Source organism: Cetorhinus maximus, chromosome 2 (genome assembly GCF_964194155.1).
Source record: "Cetorhinus maximus chromosome 2, sCetMax3.hap1.1, whole genome shotgun sequence".
Taxonomy (NCBI): domain Eukaryota; kingdom Metazoa; phylum Chordata; class Chondrichthyes; order Lamniformes; family Cetorhinidae; genus Cetorhinus; species Cetorhinus maximus.
Genome location: NC_135880.1, coordinates 66412496 through 66436510, shown reverse-complemented (window position 1 = coordinate 66436510; position 24015 = coordinate 66412496). Strand labels below are relative to the sequence as shown.

The 24015-nt window shown below is 44.8% G+C and overlaps 1 protein-coding gene across 4 annotated transcripts in view; it reads left to right on the top strand.

The window, feature by feature from the left end:
• Positions 1–24015, top strand: part of chd1 (chromodomain helicase DNA binding protein 1) — a 222532-nt gene that overhangs the window by 159858 nt on the left and 38659 nt on the right. For all 4 annotated transcript variants that reach the window (XM_078565773.1, XM_078565765.1, XM_078565793.1 and 1 more), the window contains 2 exons: positions 16178–16274; positions 22306–22401. In XM_078565773.1, coding sequence (XP_078421899.1) covers positions 16178–16274; positions 22306–22401 — 193 coding nt within the window. The remainder of the gene's footprint in view (positions 1–16177; positions 16275–22305; positions 22402–24015) is intronic.

The following is a 24015-nucleotide window of genomic DNA, read 5'->3' as shown; positions in this document are numbered from 1 at the left end:
GACAAGCCTGAATAGTGTGGGGAAGGGCTGCTTTAGTATCTGAGGAGTTGCGCATGGTACTGAATGCTGTGCAGTCATCACCACACATCCCCACTGCTAACCTAATGATGGAAGGAAAGTCACTGATGAAGTAAGTGAAGATGGTTAGACCTTGAGGCACACCTGAAGTGATATTTTAAGGCTGAGACGATTGGTCTGCAGCAACCACAAACATCTTCCTTTGTGCTAAGGATGACTCCCAACTAGTGGAGAGCTATCCCCCAATTCCCATTAACTTCAATTTTACTGGTGCTCCTTGATGCAACACTCAGTCAGATGCCATCTTGATGGCAAGGACAGTCACTCTCACCTCACTTCTGGAATTCAACTCTCGTGTAAATGTTTGGACCAAGGCTGTAATGAGGGGCAGAATTTTATGCCGGCAGGGTTTTACGGTCCCACGGAAGTCAGTAGACTTGTGAACGGCTTTGGTAGAAGGGTCAGATGTGCAGAGCATTTCCTAAATGGTAAGAGATTAGAAAGTTTAGATTTACAAAGGGACCTGGGTCTCCTTGTCCATAAGCCACTGAAAACTAACATGCAGGTGCAGCAGGCAATTTGGAAGGCTAATGGAATGTTAGCCTTTATCACAAGAGGATTTGCGTACAGGAGTAGTGAAGTCTTGCTTCAATTGTATAGAAGCTTGGTTAGACTGCATCTGGAGTACTGTGTGCAGTTTTGGTGCCCTTACCTCAGAAAGGATATTATTGCCATAGAGGGAGTGCAACGAAGGTTCACTGGACTTGTTCCGGGGATAATGGGAATGTCTTATGAAGAGAGATTGGGGAAACTCAGCCTGTATTCTCTAGAATTTCGAAGAATGAGAGGTGATCTCATTGAAACCGACAAAATACTTAAAGGAATAGACAGGGTAGATGCAGGTAAGATGTTTCCCCTGGTTGGGGAGTCTAGAACCAGGGGTCACAATTTCAAAATAAGGGGGAAGCCGCTTAGGACCAAGATGAGAAATTTCTTTACTCAGAGGGTTGTGAATCTTTGGAATTCTCTACCCCAGAGGGCAGTGGAAGCTCAGTCATTGAGTATGTTTAAGGTAGAGATTGATAGAGTTCTGATTAACAACGTAAAGGGTTATGGGGATAATATGCGTAAAAGACATTGAAGTGTTCAATCAGCCATGATTGTATTGAATGGTGGAGCAGGCTCGATGGGCTGAATGGCCCTCTCCTGTTCACATGTTCCTAAGTAGGTAGTAAGTGACAGAATGGGCCTATTGAGGACAGAGGGCGATGTATGCTTAAAGATGCAAGGGAAGGCTAATATACTTAAGAGTACTTTGTATCAGTGTTCACTAAGGAAGTGGGTGCTGACAAAATATCAGTAGAAGCGGAGATGGTAGTGGTGTAATGGATGAGGTGAAAATTGATAGGCAGGCTGTACTGGAATGAGCTGATAGAGTGGATAATTTGCCTTGTCCTGATGGCTTGTCTCTGAGGTTGCTAAAGGAACTGGGACCCGAGATAGCAGAACGGTTTGCCATAATCTTCTAGTCTTCCCTAGATGCAGTGCCAAAAGATTGGAGAGTGGCAAATGTGACACTCTTGTTCAAGAAAGGGTGTAAGGACGTTCCTCGTAACTATAGGCCGATCAGTTTAACATCAGTGGTGGGTGAGGATTTAGAAACAATAATCAGAGATAAGTTCAACAGACACTTGGAGAGGTTTGAGTTAATTAAGAAGCCAGTACAGATTTGTAAAATGTAGATCACACTTGACAAATCCCATTGAATTTTTTGATCATGTAACTGAGAAAGCTGAAGCAAATGCAATGGATGTTGTCTGTATGGATTTTAAGAAGGTGTTTGACAAAGTGCAAGTACCACAAAAGCCTGGTTAACAAAATTGAGACACATGAGGGTCAATGTCAAATTGGAAGAAAAATTGGCTGAAGAACAGAAAACAGTGAGTTGTGGTGTTTCGTGGCTTTTCAGACTAGAGGATAGTAGACATTGATGTTTCCCGAGGGTTCAGTGCTAGGACCACTGCTTTTGTTGATGTATCTGAATGACTTGGATATCAGAATAAGGGGTAAAATTTCAAAATTTGCCAGTGATGTCAAACTTGAAGATGTGGCAGACAGTGAGGATAATACCAATCAGTGCAAGATGGAATGGGTAGACAAGTGGCAGATGAAATTTATTACAGTGAAATGTGAGATGATGCATTTTGACAGAAGAATGGGGAGCAGCAGTACCTTTGAAGGTGACAAGACACGTTGAGAGTATCTGGGAGCCTCCTCTCGTTGAAGGCAGAAATGGTTGACAAAATTCACCATCGCCTTAAATTTGCCAGCACAGCCCTCGGCCGACTGAGGAAAACAATATTTGAGGACCCAGGATTTCAAACCTGAGACCAAGGAAATGGTTTACCAAGCAGCAGTGATGTCCGCACTCCTACATGTGTTGGAGATTTGGATAACCTGCAGCACTGGAGAACTACCACCAGTGATGCCTTGCAAGATCGTCATATTCTGGTGGCAAGAAAGGTGCTCCAATAGCAACATCCTCTCCCAAGCCAACTTCCCCAGCATCAAGGCGTTAATCACTCAAAACCAGCTTCACTTGAGTGTGACATGTTATTCGTATACCAGACACAACACTCCTGGAGCAACTGCTGTTCTCAGAACTTGGTCGTAGTAGGAGGCTCCCAGGAGGACAGCAGAAATGCTTTAGGGATGTCCTTAAAGCATCACTGAAGAGGTCAAACATACCCACCGACTAATGGGAGACACTGGCTTGTGACCAACCAAAATGGCGAAGGCTTATTCGGGAAGGCAGCGAATGCATTGGGGGAGACAGTGGTGTAGTGGTAATGTCACTGGACTAGTAATCTAGAGGCCTATAAAATGGGTTCCGATCCCACCATGCAGCAGCTGGTAGAATTTAAATTCAATTAATACCCCTGGAATTGAAACTAGTCTGAGTAATGGTGACCATGAAACGATCATCGATTGTCATAAAGACCCATCTGCTTCACTAATGACCTTTAAGGAAGAAAATCTTCCATCCTTTCCTGGTCCGGCCTACATGTGCCTCCAGACCCACAGCAATGTGGTTGACACTTAACTGCACTCTCCAATGCCTAGCAAGACATTCATTTCTCAAGGGCAATTGAGGATGGACAACAAATGCCTTGCCAACAGCTACCACAACCCATGAAAGAATAAATTTTAAAAAAACACTGAGATTTCATATGAAACCTGTAGAGGCAAAGGCCCGAGGGAGCACAAAACCCTACAAAGAACACAGAGAACCTTTTTATGCGGCTAATGGTAATGACCTGGAACTCCCTACCTCCGAGGCTTTGGAAACAGAGTTGACCAATGATTTAAAAAGGAAGTTGGTTAGGCACTTGAGGGAAATAAACTTGCAAGACTATGGAGTTTCACCGGGTGAATGGGACTGCTTGGATTTCTCTACAGAGCGTGGGTGAGATAATGGCGTAGTGGTATTGTCACGAGAATAATCACGAGACCCAGGATAATGCTCTGGGGGAGATAGTCGCCCGGGTTCGTATCTCACCATGGCAGAAACCGTGTCAATTGTCAGAAAAACCCATCTCCCATCTGGTTCACGAATGTCCTCGAGGGAAGGAAATCTGCCATTCTTTCTTGGTGTGGCCTATGTGTGACTCCGGACCCACAGCAGTGTGGTTGATTTTTAACTGCCCTCTGAAATGGCCTAGCAAGCCACTCAGTTGCATGAAACCGCTAAAAACAATTCAGTAAGGAATGAAACTGATCGGACCACCCAGCATCGACCTGGGCACCGGAAATGACAATGGCAAACTCAGCCCTGTCAACTCTGCAAAGCCCTCCTTACAAACATCTGGGGGCTTGTGCCAAAATTGGGAGAGCTCGCTCACAGACTAGTCAAAAACAGCTTGACATAGTCATATTCTCAGACTCATACCTTACAGGCAATATCCCAGACAGCACCTTCCTTGGGATGTCTGGTCCCACCGGCAGAACAGACCCAGCAGAGGTGGCACAGTGGTATATAGTCAGGAGGGTTGCCCTGGGATTCCTCAACATCAATTCCAGACCCCATGAAGTCTCATGGCATCAGGTCAAACATGGGCAAGGAAACCTCTGATTACAATGTGTGCAGCTGCCCTCCACCCCTCAGCTGATGAATCAATACTCCTTGTTGAACACCACTTGAGGAAACAGAAGGTGGCAAGAGTACAGAATGTACTCTGGGCAGGGGACTTCAGTGTCCATCACCAGGAGTGGCTTGGTAGCACCACTACAGATCAAACTGACTGAGTGCTAAAGGACATAGCTGCTAGACTGGGTCTGCTGCAGATGTTGAGAGAACCAACAAGGGGGAAAAACATACTTGACCTCATCCTCACCAACCTGCCTGCCGCAGATGCATCTGCCCATGACAGTATCGGTAGGAGTGATACTGCACAGCCCATCTGGAGCCAAAGTCCTGCCTTCACATTGAAGATACCCTCCATTGTGTTGTATGGCACTACCACAGTGCTAAATGGGAAAGATTTCGAACAGATCTAACAATTCAAGACTGGGCAACCATGAGGTACTGTGGGCCATCAGCAGCAGCAGAATTGCACTCAACCACAACCTGCATGGCCCAGCATATCCCCCACTCTACCATTGCCACCAAGCCAGGGAATCAGCTCTGGTTGAATGAAGAGTGGGGAGGAGGGTATACTAGGAGCAGCACCAGGCATACCTAAAAATGAGGCATCAACCTGGTGAAGCTACAACACAGGGTCAATTGCGTGCCAAACAGCAAAAGCAGCTAGCGATAGACAGAGCTAAGCGATTCCACAACCAATGGATCAAATCTAAGCTCTGCAGTCCTGCCACATCTAGTCGTGAATGGTGGTGGACAATTAAACAACTCACTGGAGGAGGAGGCTCCACAAATATCCCCATCCTCAATGATGGTGGAGCCCAGCACATCAGTGCAAAATATAAGGCTGAAGCATTTGTAACAATCTTCAGTCAGAAGTGCTGACTGGATGATCCATCTTGGCTTCCTCCTGAGGCCCTCAGCATCACAGAGACCAGTCTTTTTAGACAATTTGATTCACTCCATGTGATATCAAAAAATGGATGATGGTACTGGTACAAAGGCTGTGGGCCCTAACAATATTCCAATAATAGTTCTGAAGACTTGTGCTTCAGAAGCTGACACGCCCCTAGCCAAGCTGTTGCAGTACAGCTACAACACTGGCATAGGCAATGTGGAAAATTGTCCAGGTATGTCCTGTACACAAAAAGGTAGGACAAATCCAACCTGGCTAATTACTGCCCCATCAGTCTGCTGTCCATCATCAGTAAAGTGATGGAAGGGTTCATCAACAGTGCTATCAAGCAGCACTTGTTTAGCAATAACCTGTTCACTGACGCTCAGTTTGGGTCCTGCCAGGGTCACTCAGCTCCTTACCTCATTACAGCTTTTGTTTATATACAGACAAAAGAGCTGAACTCGAGAGCTGAGGTGAGAGTGACTGGCCTTGACATCAAGGCAGCATTTGACGGGAGTGTGGCATCAGGGAGCCCTGGCAAAACTGGGGTCAATAAGAATCGGGGGAAAAAAACTGCTGGTTAGAGTCATACATAAAGGAAGATGGTTATGGTTGTTCCAGGTCAATCATCTCAGTTTCAGGACATCACTGCAGGAGTTCCTCAGGGTAATGTCCTAGGCCCAACTATCATCAGCTGCTTCATCAGTGACCTTCCTTCCATCATAAAGTCAGAAGTGGGGATGTGCGCTGCTGATTGCACAATGTTCAGCACCATTTATGACTCCTCAGACACTGAAGCAGTCCATGTCCAAATGCCTGCAAGGCCTGAGCAATTTCAGGCTTGGGCTGACAAGTGGCAATTAACACTAGCACCACACAAGTGCCAGGCAATAACCATCTCCAAGAAGCGAGAATCTAACCATCGCCCCTTGATACTCTGTGACATTAACATCACTGAATCCCCCGCTATCAACATCCTGGTGGGGTGGGGGGGTTACCAATGACTGGAAGCTGAATTGGACTAACCACATAAATACTGTAGCTACATGAGCAGGCCAGAGGCTAGGAGTCCTGCGGCAAGTAACTCACCACCTGACTCCCCAAAGCCTATCTACTACCTACAAGGCATAAGTCAGGAGAGTGATGGAACACATTCCACTTGCCTGGATGAGTGCAGCTCCAACAACACTCAAGAAGCTTGATACCATCCAGGACAAAGCAGCCCTCTTAATTGACACCCCATCCACAAACATTCACTTCCTCCACCACCGACGCACAGTGGCAGCAGTGTGTACAAGGTGCACTACAGAAACTCATCAAGCCTTCTTGGACAGCACCTTCCAAACCCACAACCACTATCATCTAGAAGAACAAGGGCAGCAGACACCCACCACCGGGAAGTTCCCCTCCAAGCCACTCACCATCCTGACTTTGAAATATATCACCATTCACTCACTGTCGCTGGGTGAAAATCCTGGAACCCCCATCCGTAACTGCACTATGGGCGTGCCTACACCACATGGACCGCAGCATTTTGAGAAGGCAGCTTACCACCACCTCCTCAAGGGCAATTAGGGATGGGCAATAAATGCTGGCCTAGCCAGCTATGCCCACATCCCATGAATGAATAAGAAAAAACTTGGTTGAACCGAACGCCTCCTTCTGTGCCGTTATGACTTTATGATAGGCCACGAGGTTATAGATCGTGCTGGAATACAAATTTGTTGTTGATGTCCCACAGCCCCTCAGGGATGCCCGCTTTGAGTTACTAGGCCTGTTCTGAAACAATCCCAGTTAGCACAGTGATACTGCAGCACAACATGATGGAGAATGTCTTCAAAGTGTGCAGATAGGACCTCATATCCACAAGGACTGCGTGGTCACTGCAACCACTACTGTCCTGGATAAATGCATCTATAAGCATGGGATTGGTGAGGACGAAGCCAAGTGGGTTTTCCCCCTTGTTGGTTCTCATCCACCTGCCATCAGTCTGAAAAATATGTTCTTTACGACATGGCCATCTTGGCCAGTAGTGCACATTGAAGTCCCCCACCTAGAGTACATTCTGTGCCCTTGACTCTTCCTCCAAATGGTGTTCAGCATGGAGGAGTTCCGACTCATTAGCTCATTAGACCCAAAGTTCAAGAGAGTCGGGGGGCAGAGGTAAGTATGGTGGCCATTACCAAGGAGAATGTGCTAGGAAAACTGAAAGGTCTGAAGGTGGATAAATCACCTGGACCAGATGGATTTCACCGCAGAGTTCTGAAGGAGATAGCTGAAGAGATGGTGGAGGCATTAGTGGTGATCTTTCAGGAATCACTGGAGTCAGGGAGGGTCCCAGAGGACTGGAAAATCGCTAATGTAACCCCCCTGTTTAAGAAGGGGAATTACAGGCCGATTAGCCTGACCTCGATCGTTGGTAAGATTTTAGAGTCCATTATTAAGGATGAGATTTCAGAATGCTTGGAAGTGCATGGTAAAATAGGGCAAAGTCAGCATGGTTTCATCAAGGGGAGGTCAAGCCTGACAAATCTGTTAGAATTCTTTGAGGAGGTAATGAGTAGGTTAGATGAAGGAGAGCCAATGGATGTTATCTACTTGGACTTCCAGAAGAAGGTGACAAGGTGCCGAGCAGGAGGCTGCTCAGTAAGATAAGAGCCCATGGTGTTAGAGGCAACGTACTAGCATGGATAGAAGATTGGCTGTCTGGCAGGAGGCAGAGAGTGGGGATAAGGGGGTCCTTCTCAGGATGGCAGCAGGTGACTAGTGGAGTTCCGCATGGGTCAGTGTTGGGACCACAACTTTTCACGTTATACATTAATGATCTAGATGAAGGAACTGAGGGCATCCTGGCTAAGTTTGCAGATGATACAACGATAGGTGGAGGGACAGGTAGTATTGAGAAGGCGGGGAGGCTGCAGAAGGATTTGGACAGGTTAGGAGAATAAGACCATAAGACATAGGAGCAGAAATTAGGCCATTTGGCCCATCGAGTCTGCTCTGCAATTCAATCATGGCTGATAAGTTTCTCAACCCCATTCTCCCGCCTTCTCCCCATAACCTTTGATCCCCTTACCAATCAAGAACCTATCTATCTTGGTCTTAAATACGCTCAATGACCTGGCCTCCACAGCCTTCTGTGGCAATGAATTCCATAGATTCACCACTCTCTGGCTAAAGAAGTTTCTCCTCATCTCTGTTCTAAAAGGTCTTCCCTTTACTCTGAGGCTATGCCCTCGGGTCCTAGTCTCTCCTACTAATGGAAACGGCTTCCCCACGTCCACTCTATCCAGGCCTTTCAATATTCTGTAAGTTTCAATCGGATCCCTCCTCATCCTTCTAAACTCCATCGAGTATGGACCCAGAGTCCTCAAACGTTCTTCATATGTTAAGCCTTTCATTCCTGGGATCGTTCTCGTGAACCTCCTCTGGACCCTCTCCAGGGCCAGCACATCCTTCCTGAGATACGGGGCCCAAAATTGCTCACAATATTCTAAATGTGGTCTGATCAGAGTCTTATACAGCCTCAGCAGCACATCTCTGCTTTTATATTCTAGTCCTCTCGAAATAAATGCCAACGCCTTCCTAACTACCGACTCAACCTGCAAGTTAACCTTAAGAGAATCCTGGACGAGGACTCCCAAGTCCCTTTGCACTCCAGATTTCTGAATTCTCTCCCCATTTAGAAAATAGTCTATGCCTCTATTCTTCCTACCAAAGTGCATGACCTCACACTTCCCCATGTTGTATTCCATCTGCCACTTCTTTGCCCATTCTCCTAACCTGTCCAAATCCTTCTGCAGCCTCCCCGCCTTCTCAATACTACCTGTCCCTCCATCTATCTTTGTATTATCTGCAAACTTAGCCAGGATGCCCTCGGTTCCTTCATTTAGATCATTAATGTATAAAGTGAAAAGTTGTGGTCCCAACACTGACCCCTGCGGAACTCCACTATTCACTGGCTGCCATCCTGAGAAGGACCCCCTTATGCCGCCTGCCAGACAGCCAATCTTCTATCCATGCTAGTACCTTGCCTCTAACACCATGGGCTCTTATCTTAGTGAGCAGCCTCCTGTGCTGCACCTTGTCAAAGGCTTTCTGGAAGTCCAAGTAGATAACATCCATTGGCTCTCCTTTGTCTAAACTACTCATTACCTCCTCAAAGAATTCTAACAGATTTGTCAGGCATGACCTCCCCTTGATGAAACCATGCTGACTTTGCCCGATTTTACCTCTGTAGTTGCCTTTATTCAACTGTAATACCGTTACATCTGATTCCAGCTTTTTCCTCTCAAATTGCAGGGTAAATTCTATCATATTATGGTCACTTCCTCCTAAGGGTTCCTTCACCTTAAGCTCCCTTATCAAATGTGCCTCATTACACATCACTAAATCTAGAATTGCCTGTTCCCTATTGAGCTCCACCACAAGCTGCTCCAAAAAGCCATCTCGTAGACATTCCACAAATTCCTTTTCTTGGGATCCACTACCAACCTGATTTTCCCAGTCTACCTGCGTATTGAAATCCCCCATTATCACTGTAACCTTGCCTTTCTTACACACCTTTTCTATCTCCTGATGTATCTTGTGCCCCACATCCTGACTACTGTTCGGAGGCCTGTACATAACTCCCATTATGGTTTTTTTACCTTTGTGGTTCCTCAACTCTACCCACACAGATTCTACATCATCTGACCCTACATCATTTCTTGCTATCGATTTAATTTCATTTCTTACTAACAAAGCAACCCCACCCCCTCTGCCAACCTGCCTATCTTTTCGATAGGATGTATATCCTTGGATATTTAGCTCCCCGTCCTGATCCCCTTGCAGCCATGTCTCTGTAATCCCCACCACATCATACCTGCCAATTTCAATCTGCGCCACAAGCTCATTTACCTTATTTTGTATACTGCGTGCATTCAGATACAGCACCTTCAGTCCTGTATTTCCCGTCCCCTTTCTCATTATCGTCCGTTTATCTGATGTGCTTGAAGTTAGATTCCTAGCCCTTTCCAAACACTCTGTCCTATTTTGTGTTCTGGAGACTTTAATAGCCTCTCCTGGGCTCTCCTTTTCAGTTTTTTCATAATTTTCCATGAAGTTGAATCCACCCCCCACATGCTAACCTGCAGCTTTGTTTCCCATTAGTCATACTTTTTGGAGTTTTACCCTTCCCTCCACCCCCCCTGCTTTCTAGTGCTGTCTAAGTCCTGTTGACCACCCTATTTACCCTTTTTGCTAGAACATTGGTCCCAGATCGGTTCAGGTGGAGACCGTCCCTATGGTTCAGATCCCTCCTGTTCCAATACTGATGCCAGTGCCCCACGAAATGGAACCCCTCTTTCCTGCACCACTCCTTTAGCCACGTGTTTACTTCCCTTATTCTCGCGTCCCTATGCCAATTTGGACGTGGCTCGGGTAGTAATCCGGAGATTATAACCCTTGAGGACCCATTCTTTAATTTAGTTCCTAGTTCCTGATAATCCCCAAACAGGTCCTCTTTCCTAGTCTTACCTATGTTATTTGTCCCGACGTGGACCACAACAACTGGATCCTCCCCCTCCCTCTCCAATATCCTTTCAAGCCGGTCAGAGATGTCCCTCACCCTGTCACGGGGCAGGCAACATACCATGCGGGACTCTCGATCCTGCTTACAAAGGAAGCTATCAATTCCCTTAATTATAGAATCCCCTACAACTACCACTTGTCTTTTTGCTCCCCCCTCTTGAATGGCCTCCTGTGCCACGGTGCCGTGGTCAGCTGGCTCATCCTCCCCACAGCCCTGTTTCTCATCCATACAGGGAGCAAGTACCTTGTACCTGTTGGACAAGGTCAAGAGCTGAGGCTCCTCTGTTCCTGAACACAGGATCCCTCTACCTGCCTCACTTGCAGTCACACCCTGCTGACCCTGACCACTGACCGGACTTGAGGTACTTAATCTACCGGGTGTGACCGCCTCCTGATACAAAGCGTCCAGGTAACTCTCCCCCTCCTGGATGTGCTGCAGCGTCCGGAGCTCGGACTCCAGCTCGGACTCCAGCTCATCAATTGTGAGTCGGAGGTCCTCCAGCAACCAACACTTGCTGCAGATGTGGTCACTGCGGCTCACAATGGGATCTGCCAGCTCCCACATCATACAGCTATAGCACATCACCTGCCCAGCCATCTCTACTTAGATAATTAATTAATTAGCTTTGCAGTGTTTTTTTTTTCAAATTTGGTGCAGATTTCCTACCAACCAATCAGGTCACAGCTTTCCTGTGATGTCACTTTTTCAGTTTTGGCTTCAGTTACTCTGTTCCCCGAGGTCACCGCTCCGGTGTTCCTCCCTCCGAGTCTGCTCCCTAGAGACAAGGCCGCAAATTCCCGAGGTAAGCTAGATTTATATTCACCGCTCCGGTGCTCCTCCCTCCAAGTCTGCTCCCTGGAGACAAGGCCGCAAATCCCCAAGGTAAGCTAGATTTATACTCACCGCTCCGGTGCTCCTCCCTCTGAGTCTGCTCCCAGGATTTACTCACCAATCAGCTGCTTTTTCTTTAAAATCCACTTTCAGAAGGCAGGTCTGGTGCACTCCTGAAGGCACTGCCTCTTCCTCTCTTTTTTTAGGTTTGAGGAGGAGGAAGGGATGGAAACACTACAGCAATGTAATGTTTGGGGCTATTCCATTCTTTGACAGTGGGTCCTCCTCAATTCCCTCCTGAGTCGCAGTGGTTGCGATGACTTCTCCCAGAATGCTTCAGTCACTTCTCACCAGCGCCCTCTGTTGGAAGCCCTTCCTCCTGTTGCGTGCAAGAGTCCTTCTCCTCGATTCCCTCCTGAGTCGCGGTGGCTGCGATGACTTCTCCCAGAATGCTTCAGTCACTTCTCACCAGCGCCCTCTGTTGGAAGCCCTTCCTCCTGTTGCGTGCAAGAGTCCTTCTCCTCGATTCCCTCCTGAGTCGCGGTGACTGCGATGACTTCTCCCAGAATGCTTCAGTCACTTCTCACCAGCGCCCTCTGTTGGAAGCCCTTCCTCCTGTTGAGTGCAAGAGTCCTTCTCCTCGATTCCCTCCTGAGTCGCGGTGGCTGCGATGACTTCTCCCAGAATGCTTCAGTCACTTCTCACCAGCGCCCTCTGTTGGATGCCCTTCCTCCTGTTGAGTGCAAGAGTCCTTCTCCTCGATTCCCTCCTGAGTCGCGGTGGCAGTGATGACTTCTCCCAGAATGCTTCAGTCACTGGGCAAAGAAGTGGCAGATGGAATACAACATGGGGAAGTGTGAGGTCATGCACTTTGGTAGGAAGAATAGAGGCATAGACTATTTTCTAAATGGGGAGAGAATTCAGAAATCTGGAGTGCAAAGGGACTTGGGAGTCCTCGTCCAGGATTCTCTTAAGGTTAACTTGCAGGTTGACGCGGTAGTTAGGAAGGCAAATGCAATGTTGGCATTTATTTCCAGAGAACTAGAATATAAAAGCAGGGATGTGCTGCTGAGGCTTTATAAGGCTCTGATCAGACCACATTTAGAATATTGTGAGCAATTTTGGGCCCCGTATCTCAGGAAGGATGTGCTGACCCTGGAGAGGGTCCAGAGGAGGTTCACGAGAATGATCCCAGGAATGAAAGGCTTAACATATGAGGAACGTTTGAGGACTCTGGGTCTATACTTGATGGAGTTGAGAAGGGTGAGGGGGGATCTGATTGAAGGCCTGGATAGAGTGGACGTGGGGAAGATGTTTCCATTAGTAGGAGAGACTAGGACCCAAGGGCACAGCCTCAGATTAAAGGGAAGACCTTTTAGAACAGAGATGAGGAGAAACCTCTTTAGCCAGAGAGTGGTGAATCTATGGAATTCATTGCCACAGAAGGCTGTGGAGGCTAGGTCATTGAGTGTATTTAAGACCAAGATAGATAGGTTCTTGATTGGTAAGGGGATCAAAGGTTATGGGGAGAAGGCGGGAGAATGGGGTTGAGAAACTTATCAGCCATGATTGAATTGCAGAGCAGACTCGATGGACCAAATGGCCTAATTTCTGCTCCTATGTCTTATGGTCTTATGGTCATTAGCTGAGGGAAGGCAGAAGGTAAGTTTCCTTGCCCATGTTTGACTGATGCTTTGAGACTCCTGGTACTGAATAAATGCTATGCTCCATTTAAAATGTTTCTCAATTTCATGAATTGCTGATTCACTGGAGTGACCTTTGGTTTCTGCACGAAACAGCTGCAAAGTCAGCAGAGTGGTCACACTGTTAAAAGCTGGCATTGGGTTTGGTCTTTATTTAAATGTCACTATAGAATAGTTGGCACTGAATGAGAATCGTGCTGCTACTTATCAGCTATGGGAGGGTGGAAACGTGCTGCATGGCTGTTAGGCCACAAGAGGGTAGCAATCCCAGGAGGAATCTTGCTTGGGCAGGCAGTGGGACAGAGTATTTTTATCTGAGCAAAATGGGATCATCTCCTCTTGTGTCCTGCATAAACAAAAATATAAAGTTTCTTAAGTCTATTTTTGAGCAGCCTTCAGTGATCCCTTGAAGGAGCACTTAGGAATTTGGTACAAATGTGAAGAACACGTACGGTGCATGTTCTGCTGACTTGTTCCTGAAAAGTGCAAACAAAGTCCTACAACTGGTGTGAGACCCCAACTTATATACTCAGGCAGACATGGTGCTCACCTATTCATAAGCTCACCAAAAAATTTCGCTAGGTGGCCGTTGAGCGTCATTGAAATTGTTAAGTTGCCCCAACACCCCCGCCATAATTTTTTTGTGTGTTTGAATCAGTGAGAAACAGTTTACTGGCAGTTAAAAATCACCCAGTTAGATTATTGCTTAGACTATGTTCTACAGTAATTGTGAAACACAGATGTGTATATATGTGTGTAAAAAAAAGAAAATTTTTAAAAATTTATTCATTCACGGGATGTGGGTGTTGCTGACAAGGCCACTACTTTTTGCCCATGCCTAATTGCTCTTGAGAAGTGGATGATGACCACTTGCTACACCATTTTAAACACATTGCTGTGGGTCTAAAGTCACATATAGGACAGACTAGGTAAGAAGATGTGTTTCCTCAGGCATTAGTGAACCAGTAAGGTTTTTATGACGATTTGACAGTCTCATGATCATTACTGAGACGAGCAGTTTACTCTAATTTATTTAATTAACTCGATTTAAATCGGGATTTAATCATGTCTTTGTATTATTAGTCCACTAGCATAACCACTATTATCATATCCATAATAATTTATGTTTGTAACGATTTGTAATATGTTTCAATGCAAAGCATAATTCTGCAGAATAGAATTGTCACAAAATATTCAGAGAATTGGTGTTTGGCCAGAACTGAGGTTTTATTATCCTTGTTACAGTGACCGAGGAGCTTTGTAAACTCAATTGTGTTGAAAATCCCTTATTGATATTTATTTAAAGTATTTTGCCAGTCCTGCACAGATTCAGGCACCAATTCAGTATAGGAATAATTTCACTTAAGCCAATGCATTTTAATTTTGTATGATACTTTTAAGCTGTCAAATTGCTCCCACCATTGCTGACCACAGAGAGTCATGTAGCATCTTGACTGTAGTTCATGTCGTTCAAAAGTGCTTTCAAGAGCCCAGGCTTTTTGTAACCGCACTGCTGGATGTTTTCCACAGCTTAATTTGGCACAGCATGAAGATTTTATGCACCCACCATTACCTTCTGAAACCTTAGTAACAATATTGCTAATGTTGTCTGCAGCTTCTAGACATAATCCATTTAAAAGAGTGCTCTACGATGTTATGCTTTGGTTAAACTTTAATATTCCATTTAAAGTTTTCCTTCAATGCATCGAGACTAGGAACTTTGAAGTCCAGCTTTCCTTCTGTTAAACTGAGAGAATATATGCAGTGTTGGAATAACCTCTGCTATCTGGTAATTGCTCTTCATATGTGGATGTATTTGAATGCAGGCTGTCCATATGGAGTTGTATTTTCTTGGCCAGAGAGAGAAATTTAAAAGCTCACCATTGAAAAAAAATACCTTTTGATCTTCAGTGTTTTTTATTGAAAACAGGAGGAATTTCTGTTGTTCCGATTTTAATATGTTTACATTAGTAGGATGCTCACAGATTCGTGGTACAAGTAAAGTTAATTTCAGGATGTTTTACCTTAGTGTAATTTTTTGTTCTCTCAACCCATTGTCCTATAAAAATGGTAAAATGTTTCACAAATCAAAGTTTCATACAATAATTGCAACACCAACGGCTGAATACCATCAACATTCTGGGGATTGTCATTAATGGGAAACTAGCCTGGACCAGCCGTATAAATACTGTGGCTACAAGAGCAGGTCAGAGGTTGGAATCCTGCAGCGAGTAACTCATCTCCTGACTCCCCAAAGCCTGTCCACCATCTACAAGGCTCAAATCAGAAGTGTGATGGAAACTCTCCACTGCCTGGATGAGTGCAGCTCCAACATTCAAGCTCAACACCATCTAAGATAGAGCAGCCTGTTTGATTGACACCCTATCCATTGCCTTAAACATTCACTCCTTACACCGCTGACGCACGTTGGCAACAGTGTGCACCAACTATAAGATAGATACACTGCAGCAACTTGCCAAGGCTACTTCAACAGCACCTTCCCAATCCGTGGCCTTTACCAGCTCAAAGGACAAGGGCAGCAGATGCATTGGAACACCACCACCTATTAGTGCCTCTCCAAGCCACTTGCCATCCTGACTTGGAACTTTATTGCTGTTTCTTCACTGTTGCTAGGTCAAAATCCTGAGAATCCCTCCCTAACAGCACTGTGGGTATACCTACACCATATGGACTGCGGTTCACCACCACCTTCCATGGGGCAGTTAGGGATGGGCAGTAAATGCTGGCTTTGTTCATGATGCTCACATCCCAAGAATGGATTAAAAAAATCAATCCACTATAAACGACTAATTTGAAATTTTAATCCACTGTCATCTTTATAAATGCAGCAAAAAATTTAAGAATCATTGTATCCGTGGAACTCAACTGCAGAGATAGGTGTTGCAGGTTGTGTCCCAGAATTTCAATTCATTTTCAAATATATTCATTGTGCAAATTTGTCGGATTGCGGTCAAGAATTTGCATTTTATCCGTATTATCTCTTCTGATTTCAGTTCTACTCCTTTTAACAAAGAAGAGCTGGCAGCTATCCTGAAGTTTGGAGCTGAGGAACTCTTCAAAGAACCAGAAGGAGAGGAACAAGAACCACAGGTAACTAAACCACAAGGGTTGACCTCATGTAGAGTCTTTCTTGAAAATTTCGAGTCTATCCTAGTCGGACTGTTCAGGTTACTCCAAGTGAGGGAGAATTGTAACTGGACTAATAATCCAGTGACCAAGGGTACCCAGGTTCGAACCCCATCATGGCAGATGGTGAAATTCAAATTCAATAAAGAATCTGGAATTAAAAATCTAATGATAACCATTGGTTAGTAAGAGAAACAACAAGAGGGAAAAACATAGCAATCTGCCTGCCACAAATGCATCTGTCCATGACAGTGTTGGTAGGAGTGACCACAGCACAATCTTTGTGGAGACAAAAGTCCCGGCTTCACTTTGAGGATATCCTTCATTGCGTTGTGTGACACTATCATCGTGCTAAATGGGATAGATTACGAACAGATCCACCAACTCAAGACTGGGCATCTGTGAGGTGCTGTGGGCCATCAGCAGCAGCAGGATTGTACTCAACCACAATCTGTAACCACATTGCCCAGCATAACCCCCACTCTACCATTACCATCAAGCCAAGGGATCAACCCTGGTTCAATAAAGAGGAGGGCATGCCAGGAGCAGTGCCAGGCATACCTGAAAATGAGGTGTGAGCCTGGTGAAGCTACAACATAGAGGATGACTTGTATGCCAAACAGCATAAGCAGAAAGTGATATAGAGAGCTAAGTGATCCCAAAACTAACTGATCAGATCTCAGCTCTGCAGCCCTGCCACATCCAGTCATGAATGAGGGTGGACAATTAAACAAATCACTATACGAGGAGGCCTGGGGGATCCGAGCACATCAGTGCAAAAGGTAAGGCTAAAGCATTTGCAACCATCTTCAGCCAGAAGCAGATGATTCATCTCTGCCTCTTCCTGAGGTCCCCAGCATCACAGATGCCAGTCTTCAGCCAATTCGATTCATTCCATATGATATCAAGAAATGGCTGAAGGCACTGGATAGTGCAAAGGCAATGGAACCTGACAAGATTCCGGCAATAGTACTGAAGACTTGTGCTCCAGAACTTGCCGTGCCCCTAGCCAAGTTGTTCCAGTACAGCTACGATACTGGCATCTACTCGGCAGTGTGGAAAACTGCCCAGCTATGTCCTGTACACACAAAGCAGGACAAATCCACTCCGGCCAATTACTGCCCCATTCAGTAATGGGATGGAAGGGGACATCAGCAGTGCTATCAAGCACTGGGTTCCTCCAGCACCACTCAGCTGCTGACCTTATTACAGCCTTGGCTCAAATATGAGCAAAAGAACTGAACTCCAGAGGTGAGGTGAGAGTAACTGACCTTGATATCAAAGCAGCACTTGACTGAGTGTGGCATCAAATGCCCTAGCAAAACTGGAATAAATGGGAATCAGGAGGAAATCATGGCTGGTTGGGGTCTTACCTAGCTCAAAGGAAGATGGTTGTGGTTGTTGGAGGTCAGTCATCTCAGTTCCATGACATCACTGTAGGAGTTCCTCAGGGTAGTGTCCTAGGCCCAACCATCTCCAGCTGCTTCATCAGTGACCTTCCTTCCATCATCAGGTCAGAAGTGGGGATGTTCGCTGATGATTGCACAATGTTCAGCACCATTCGCAACTCCTCAGATACTGAAGCAGTCCATGTCCAAATGCAGCAAGACCTGGGCAATATCCAGACTTGGGCAATATCCAGGCTTGGGCTGACAAGTGGAAAGTAACTTCCGTGCCACACAAGTGCCAGGCAATGATCATCTCCAACGAGAGAGAATCCAACCATCACCCCATGACATTCAATGGCATTACCATCGCTGAATCCCCCACTATCAACATCTTTGGGGAGTTACCATTGACCAGAAGCTGAACTGAACTAACCATATAAATACTGTGGCTACAAAAGCAGATCAGAGGCTAGAAACCCTGTGGCGAGTAACTCATCTCCTGACTCCCAAAACCTGTCTACCATCTATAAGGCACAAGTCAGGAGTGTGATGGGATACTCTCCACTTGCCTGGATGAGTGCAGCTCCAACAACACTCAAGAAGCTTGACACCATCTAGGACAAAACAGCCCGCTTGATTGGTGTACCCCACCTCTAACATTCATTGCCTCCACCACCGATGCACAATAGCAGCAGTGTGTACCATCTACAAGATGCACTGCAGGAACTCAGCTAGGCTCCTTAGACAGCACCTTCCAAACCCACGACCTCTACCATCTGGAAGGACAAAGGCAACAGGCACATGGGGCTCCCCTCCAAGCCACTCATCATCCTGACCTGGAACTATATCACCATTCCTTCACTATTGCTGGGTCAAAATCCTGGAACTCCCTCCCTAACAGCATTGTGGGCATTCCTACACCACATGGACTGCAGCGGTTCAAGAAGCCAGCTCACCATCACCACCTGAAGAGCAATTCGGAATGGGCAATAAATGCTGGCCTAGCCAACAAATCCCACATCCCATGAATGAATAAAGGAAAATTCAAATTTCTTGAGATCAGGAGTTTGTTTCCTACCAATTCATTCATCCTTCATCATTGAATACAGCAGCCAAAATAACATGGTCCAGATTTTGCAGTAATAATGGTTGTGAAACTGAGAGCTATCGCTAAGATTCTGTGGCTCTTACTTCCTGATTTACTGTTGATGAGAATACTTCACCGTGATTGGTTGTTTATCTTGCTTGATGCCATTACTGCTGTGTTGGAGCTTGATTCAGACTGATATCTGGAAAGCCGAAATTCACATAATAGAAATTACTAAATCTTTGTGTGAAGCTTTCTTTAAGGATAGTAGTGAGCACCATTGCTTCACCACTGACCACAATATCCATCACCATATTGTCGCAAGGAAGCTCTTTGATGACTGATGAGAACAATTTCTGCTTGAAACGTGTCCACAGAGTGAACACCAGCAGTGAACCCGTATCCGACAGGTTGGAGTTCTTGATTTTTCAAGTGAGATTTCCTCAGCTTGAATTTACATTCAGCATCAGAAATGTAACAGCTCTCATTGTAAGATGTGCCTTTAAGGATGGTTTCTCACCACACATTGAGCAAGTTGTTCCTACTTCTGAATGCCTATGTTGCACTGTTTGAATGACTTTTAAGCAATCTTCATTATCTCCTTTGTCATCCAACTGCAATTCTCATTGTCAGTTCACCACAAAAGATCAGGAATTATTCATCAAGCATTCACACCACATGACCCGACCAGCTTAACTGTGTCTTCATGATTGGAGCGTTCAAGCTGGCTTGCAAGCCTTGTTTAAGAACTTGAGTGTCAGGGATCTTGATGCGCCATCTAGTCTTCATTCGTCGTCTCAGGCAGCTTGGTTGAGGTTGAACTTTCCTAATGTGATTTGGATATGTTGACCAAGTTTCACAGGCATAAAGCCAGGTTGTCAGAATGAGAGACCTATAGACTTTAAGCATGGCCTGCAGGTTGCTGCCTCTCTTGTCCCAGAGCCACTCACTGAAATTGTCAAAAACTCAGTGCACTTTGGTGATTCTGCAGGATGCTTCTGTATTGATATTGTCTTCTCTGGACATGGTGCTGCCCAAGTGGCTAAATCTGTCGGTATCCTGGAGCGTGTGATCACCAACAATGATGATAGCTGGAATTCAACCTTGACTTAAGGCTGGTTAGTGGAGTATGAGCATCCTTTTAAAGCTGATAGCTATGCCAAATTGCTGACAAGCTATTGCAAAATGGTTAATGATTGTTTGCACATCATCCTAGGAGTTGGACATGAGAGCACTTTGCAAACAAGAAACTTTTGAGGCATCTTTGTTTTAGCTTGTAGTCTTCCAGAATTGAAGGGCTACCGACCTTCCCTAAATTTCAGGATCACTGAAAGCCTCAAGAAGCATAGCAGCAAATAAAATGGGGAAGAGTGATGGCGCCAGACCACATCTTTGCTTAACCCTATTTTTTTTTAGAGAGGAAGGAGATGGAATTGTCTTCTCTAGCCAGTTTGACCACTTCAATCTATTTCTCTGGACAAACTTGTTGAGGATTTTTCAAAGACCTTACTGCCAGTGCCAAATTCCTTTGTCAGGTCAACAAAGACACTGTCAAAGTTTACATTTTGCTCTTCAGATTTTTTTTTAGAGCTGCTTGGCTGCGAAGATCACATCAGCTGTACATTTTTGAACTCTCTTTGACTGGGAGGATTTTTTCAGCAATGTGTTGAATTAGGCATCAGAATTGCAAGTATCTTTCCAGCAATGACAAGTAAAAAATTCCCTAGTGATTACCATAGATAAAACAATTTCCCTTTCCCTCATAGAGATGGACTCTTGAATTCTTAGGGGATCTTCCTTGAGTTCTACATAGATTGTAATAGTTTGTTGAGGTGCTTGACTAGGTAGTCACCACCAGTCTCAGCTGGGATGGCATCAAAATCAGATTCCTTCCCATTTGAGGGCAACCAAATTGTTTTTTACAGCCACTCTATATTCTGTTGAAGCAGCTGATCAATGGCTTAACTACTGATAACTGATTTAGAAGATTTTAGAAATAGTCTTATCTTTTCAGGATTTGATTTTTGGCTGAGAGAAATGATTTCATCAGTACACATAGCAGTGGCGGAGTCACTAGATTATGGACTATATACTACATATTACAGAAATTCTTCTGGTCAGCATAGTGTTGCAGTTCATCTGCCTTCATGCTGCACCAGGAGTTGCACATAATCCTTAGTGCAGTTTGGACTTATTTACAAATGTTATCATAAGCTTGTTTTTTGGTTGATGACTTGCTTTTTATCCATGATGATTCCAGCAAGTGTTTTTCATTAAGCCAGTGTTCATAGACAGATGGGTCCAAGACTTCCTTAGTTGCACTGTGGTCTGCATTTGTGGTGCAGTTCCCGTAAGCTTCATTGTCAACAGGAACTGTATTTGACTGGCCCCTTCTATATGCCTTTCCAAGGAGCTTTAGTGCTTCTGCCCCATGAGTTAGAGACTGGTGGTTGGGTGGTCCACCACTTTTTATCATCACTTCTCTGCTATTTTGGACTATGTTCTACTTAAAGAAGAATGCATTCTAGATGTCAATATGTGGACAGTAGTAGGGTATTGACAGGTACTTGAAATAAGTATACAGATGCTATGTTAAACTTTAATATGGAAGTTGCATATAATGCTGTAAACGAAGGATCATATGCAGATGTAGCTAATGGGTGTAAAGCACCACACAAGTTCTTCAGGACAACCATGCCAAGCTCTTGAAGGTCTTTATCACAGTGAGAGGAAGGTGGTTATAAGTGACAAATATATTTAATGCATGACATTCTTAGAGCGTAACAAATGAACTCTTACCTGATGAACACTGTAGCACGGGGCCTATGAGATGTACTTCCACTTCTCATCATTGTCCTCTGGCAGTATCTTGGCTGTCCTGTGTCCCAACCAAACCCTCCCTCCCTCATCAGAATTTGGATTAGCTGCACTTTCATGGATGCCCCTGAAAAGCTGAGGGTGCTGTACCTTACAGCTGAACTTTGAGGCAATTTACAACTATGAATCCTGCCTGCCAGAAAAAAATAGATTTTCTTTTGCTGATTCTTGGTTGCCCCTGGCATTAACTTCAGCAGTGACATCTGTTTCTCTGTTCTCCCTTTGTTCTTTCTCTTCCTCCACACCCAGTGCGTGTCACTGAGAACAGTAGAGCAGGTAAAATGTCCCACCCCATCACAACTCTAATGGTGTTACCAAATAGGGGAAAATGTAGGTTCATAATATTTCAAACTAAGACTTCAGTTTTTGGAGAGAAAAATTAATCAGAAGCATGTGGGAAATTTCACAAGACAAATACTTGATTTATTTCCAGTACTTCCAGTCTACTTTAAAACATCTTTTTGCACTTTTTTACTGCATTTTTGCTTCCTAAGGCTGCCTGTAAAGGCATAAAACGAAAACTAATATGAAGTGTTTTGACATAGTTTGAAAGCAGACTGTGATGAACTTAAAAAAACCAGAATAGACGATTTACTAACAATGCAGTTATATTTATATTTAAAAATGTAAATTATGTTTCTAGGAAATGGATATTGATGAAATCCTTTGTCGTGCTGAAACTCGAGAGAATGAACCTGGGCCTACCACTGTGGGAGAGGAGCTACTGTCCCAATTCAAGGTACTGGAAAGTATTTGGTGCTGCATTCAGTGAGATCTGCTAACCTGTGCCCAGCACCATATTGTTTAAAATTTACTAAGCACCTGTGCTGCTGGGCTATTGATAAGGTAACTCATCAATCAGATCAATGAGATCATCCATATTGCTATTGTTCCAGTTTGAAGGCCAAGTCAATCAGCAGTATCACAAACCTTGACTAGCTACAAAACTGGCTTTTGGACCTGGTTTTTAAGCAACTTAATTTTTGACAGGTTCCAGAATGGACCTTGAAATTCCAGGGGCACATGAAAAAATACTTAAATTTGAAAACAAAAATTGAATTGAAAAGTTAAAGCATGGATTATCATAAATATAACATGAGCAGTGGGAAGAGTGGAAGACAGAGAGCAAAAGTAAAATCTTTAAAACTGTTTTCTTGAATTGTTTCATAGAATATTGATATTGCTCTCGTAAGAGTACTCTTGATATGCGTTAGCATCAGGGCATGTTGGTTAGGAGGGAGCCTGGTCAATTCCTTAAACTACTGTCATTCAAAGTGTTGAGAGCTCTTAATGTTCATGATTTTTTAATAAAAATGTAGTATATTACATGCAAAGGTATTAACCATTCGCAAGCTTTAGAATCAGCCATTTAGGCCCATGGCACAGTGAGAAGCTCCATGAAAGAACTATCCATTTAATCTCATTCCCGCTACATAGAAACATAGGAAATAGGAGCAGGAGTAGGCCATTTGGCCCTTGGAGCCTGCTCCGCCATTCATTATGATCATGGCTGATCATCCAACTCAATAGCCTGCTCCTGCTTTCTCCTCATACCCTTTGATCCCTTTCACCCCTAGAGCTATATCTAACTCCTTCTTGAAAGCATACAATGTTTTGGTCTCAACTACTTTCTGTGGTAACGAATTCCACAGGCTCACCACTCTCTGGGTGAAGACATTTCTCCTCATCTCAGTCCTAAATGGTCTACCCCATATCCTCAGACTGTGACCCCCTGGTTCTGGACTCCCCCACCATTGGGAACATCCTTCCTGCATCTACCCTGTCTATTCCTGTTAGAATTTTATAGGTTTCTATGAGATCCCCCCTCATTCTTTTGAACTCCAGCGAATATAATCCTAATCGACTCAATCGCTCCTCATATGTCAGTCCCGCCATCCCAGGAATCAGTCTGGTAAACCTTTGCTGCAGTCCCTCTATAGCAAGTACATCTTTCCTCAGATAAGGAGACCAAAACTGCATACACTATTCCAGATGTGGTCTCACCAAGGCCCTGTACAATTGCAGCAAGACATCCCTGTTCCTGTACTCGAATCCTCTGGCTATGAAGGCCAACATACCATTTGCCTTCTTTACCGCCTGCTGCACCTGCATGCTTACCTTCAGCGACTGGTGTACAAGGTCTTGTTGCACATTCCCCTCTCTCAATTTATAGCCATTCAGATAATCTGCCTTCCTGTTTTTGCTACCAAAATGGATAACCTCACATTTATCCGCATTGTACTGCATCTGCCATGCATTTGCCCACTCACTCAGCTTGTCCAAATCACACTCAAGCATCTCTGCATCCTCCTCACAGCTCACCCTCCCACCCAGCTTTGTGTCATCTGCAAAT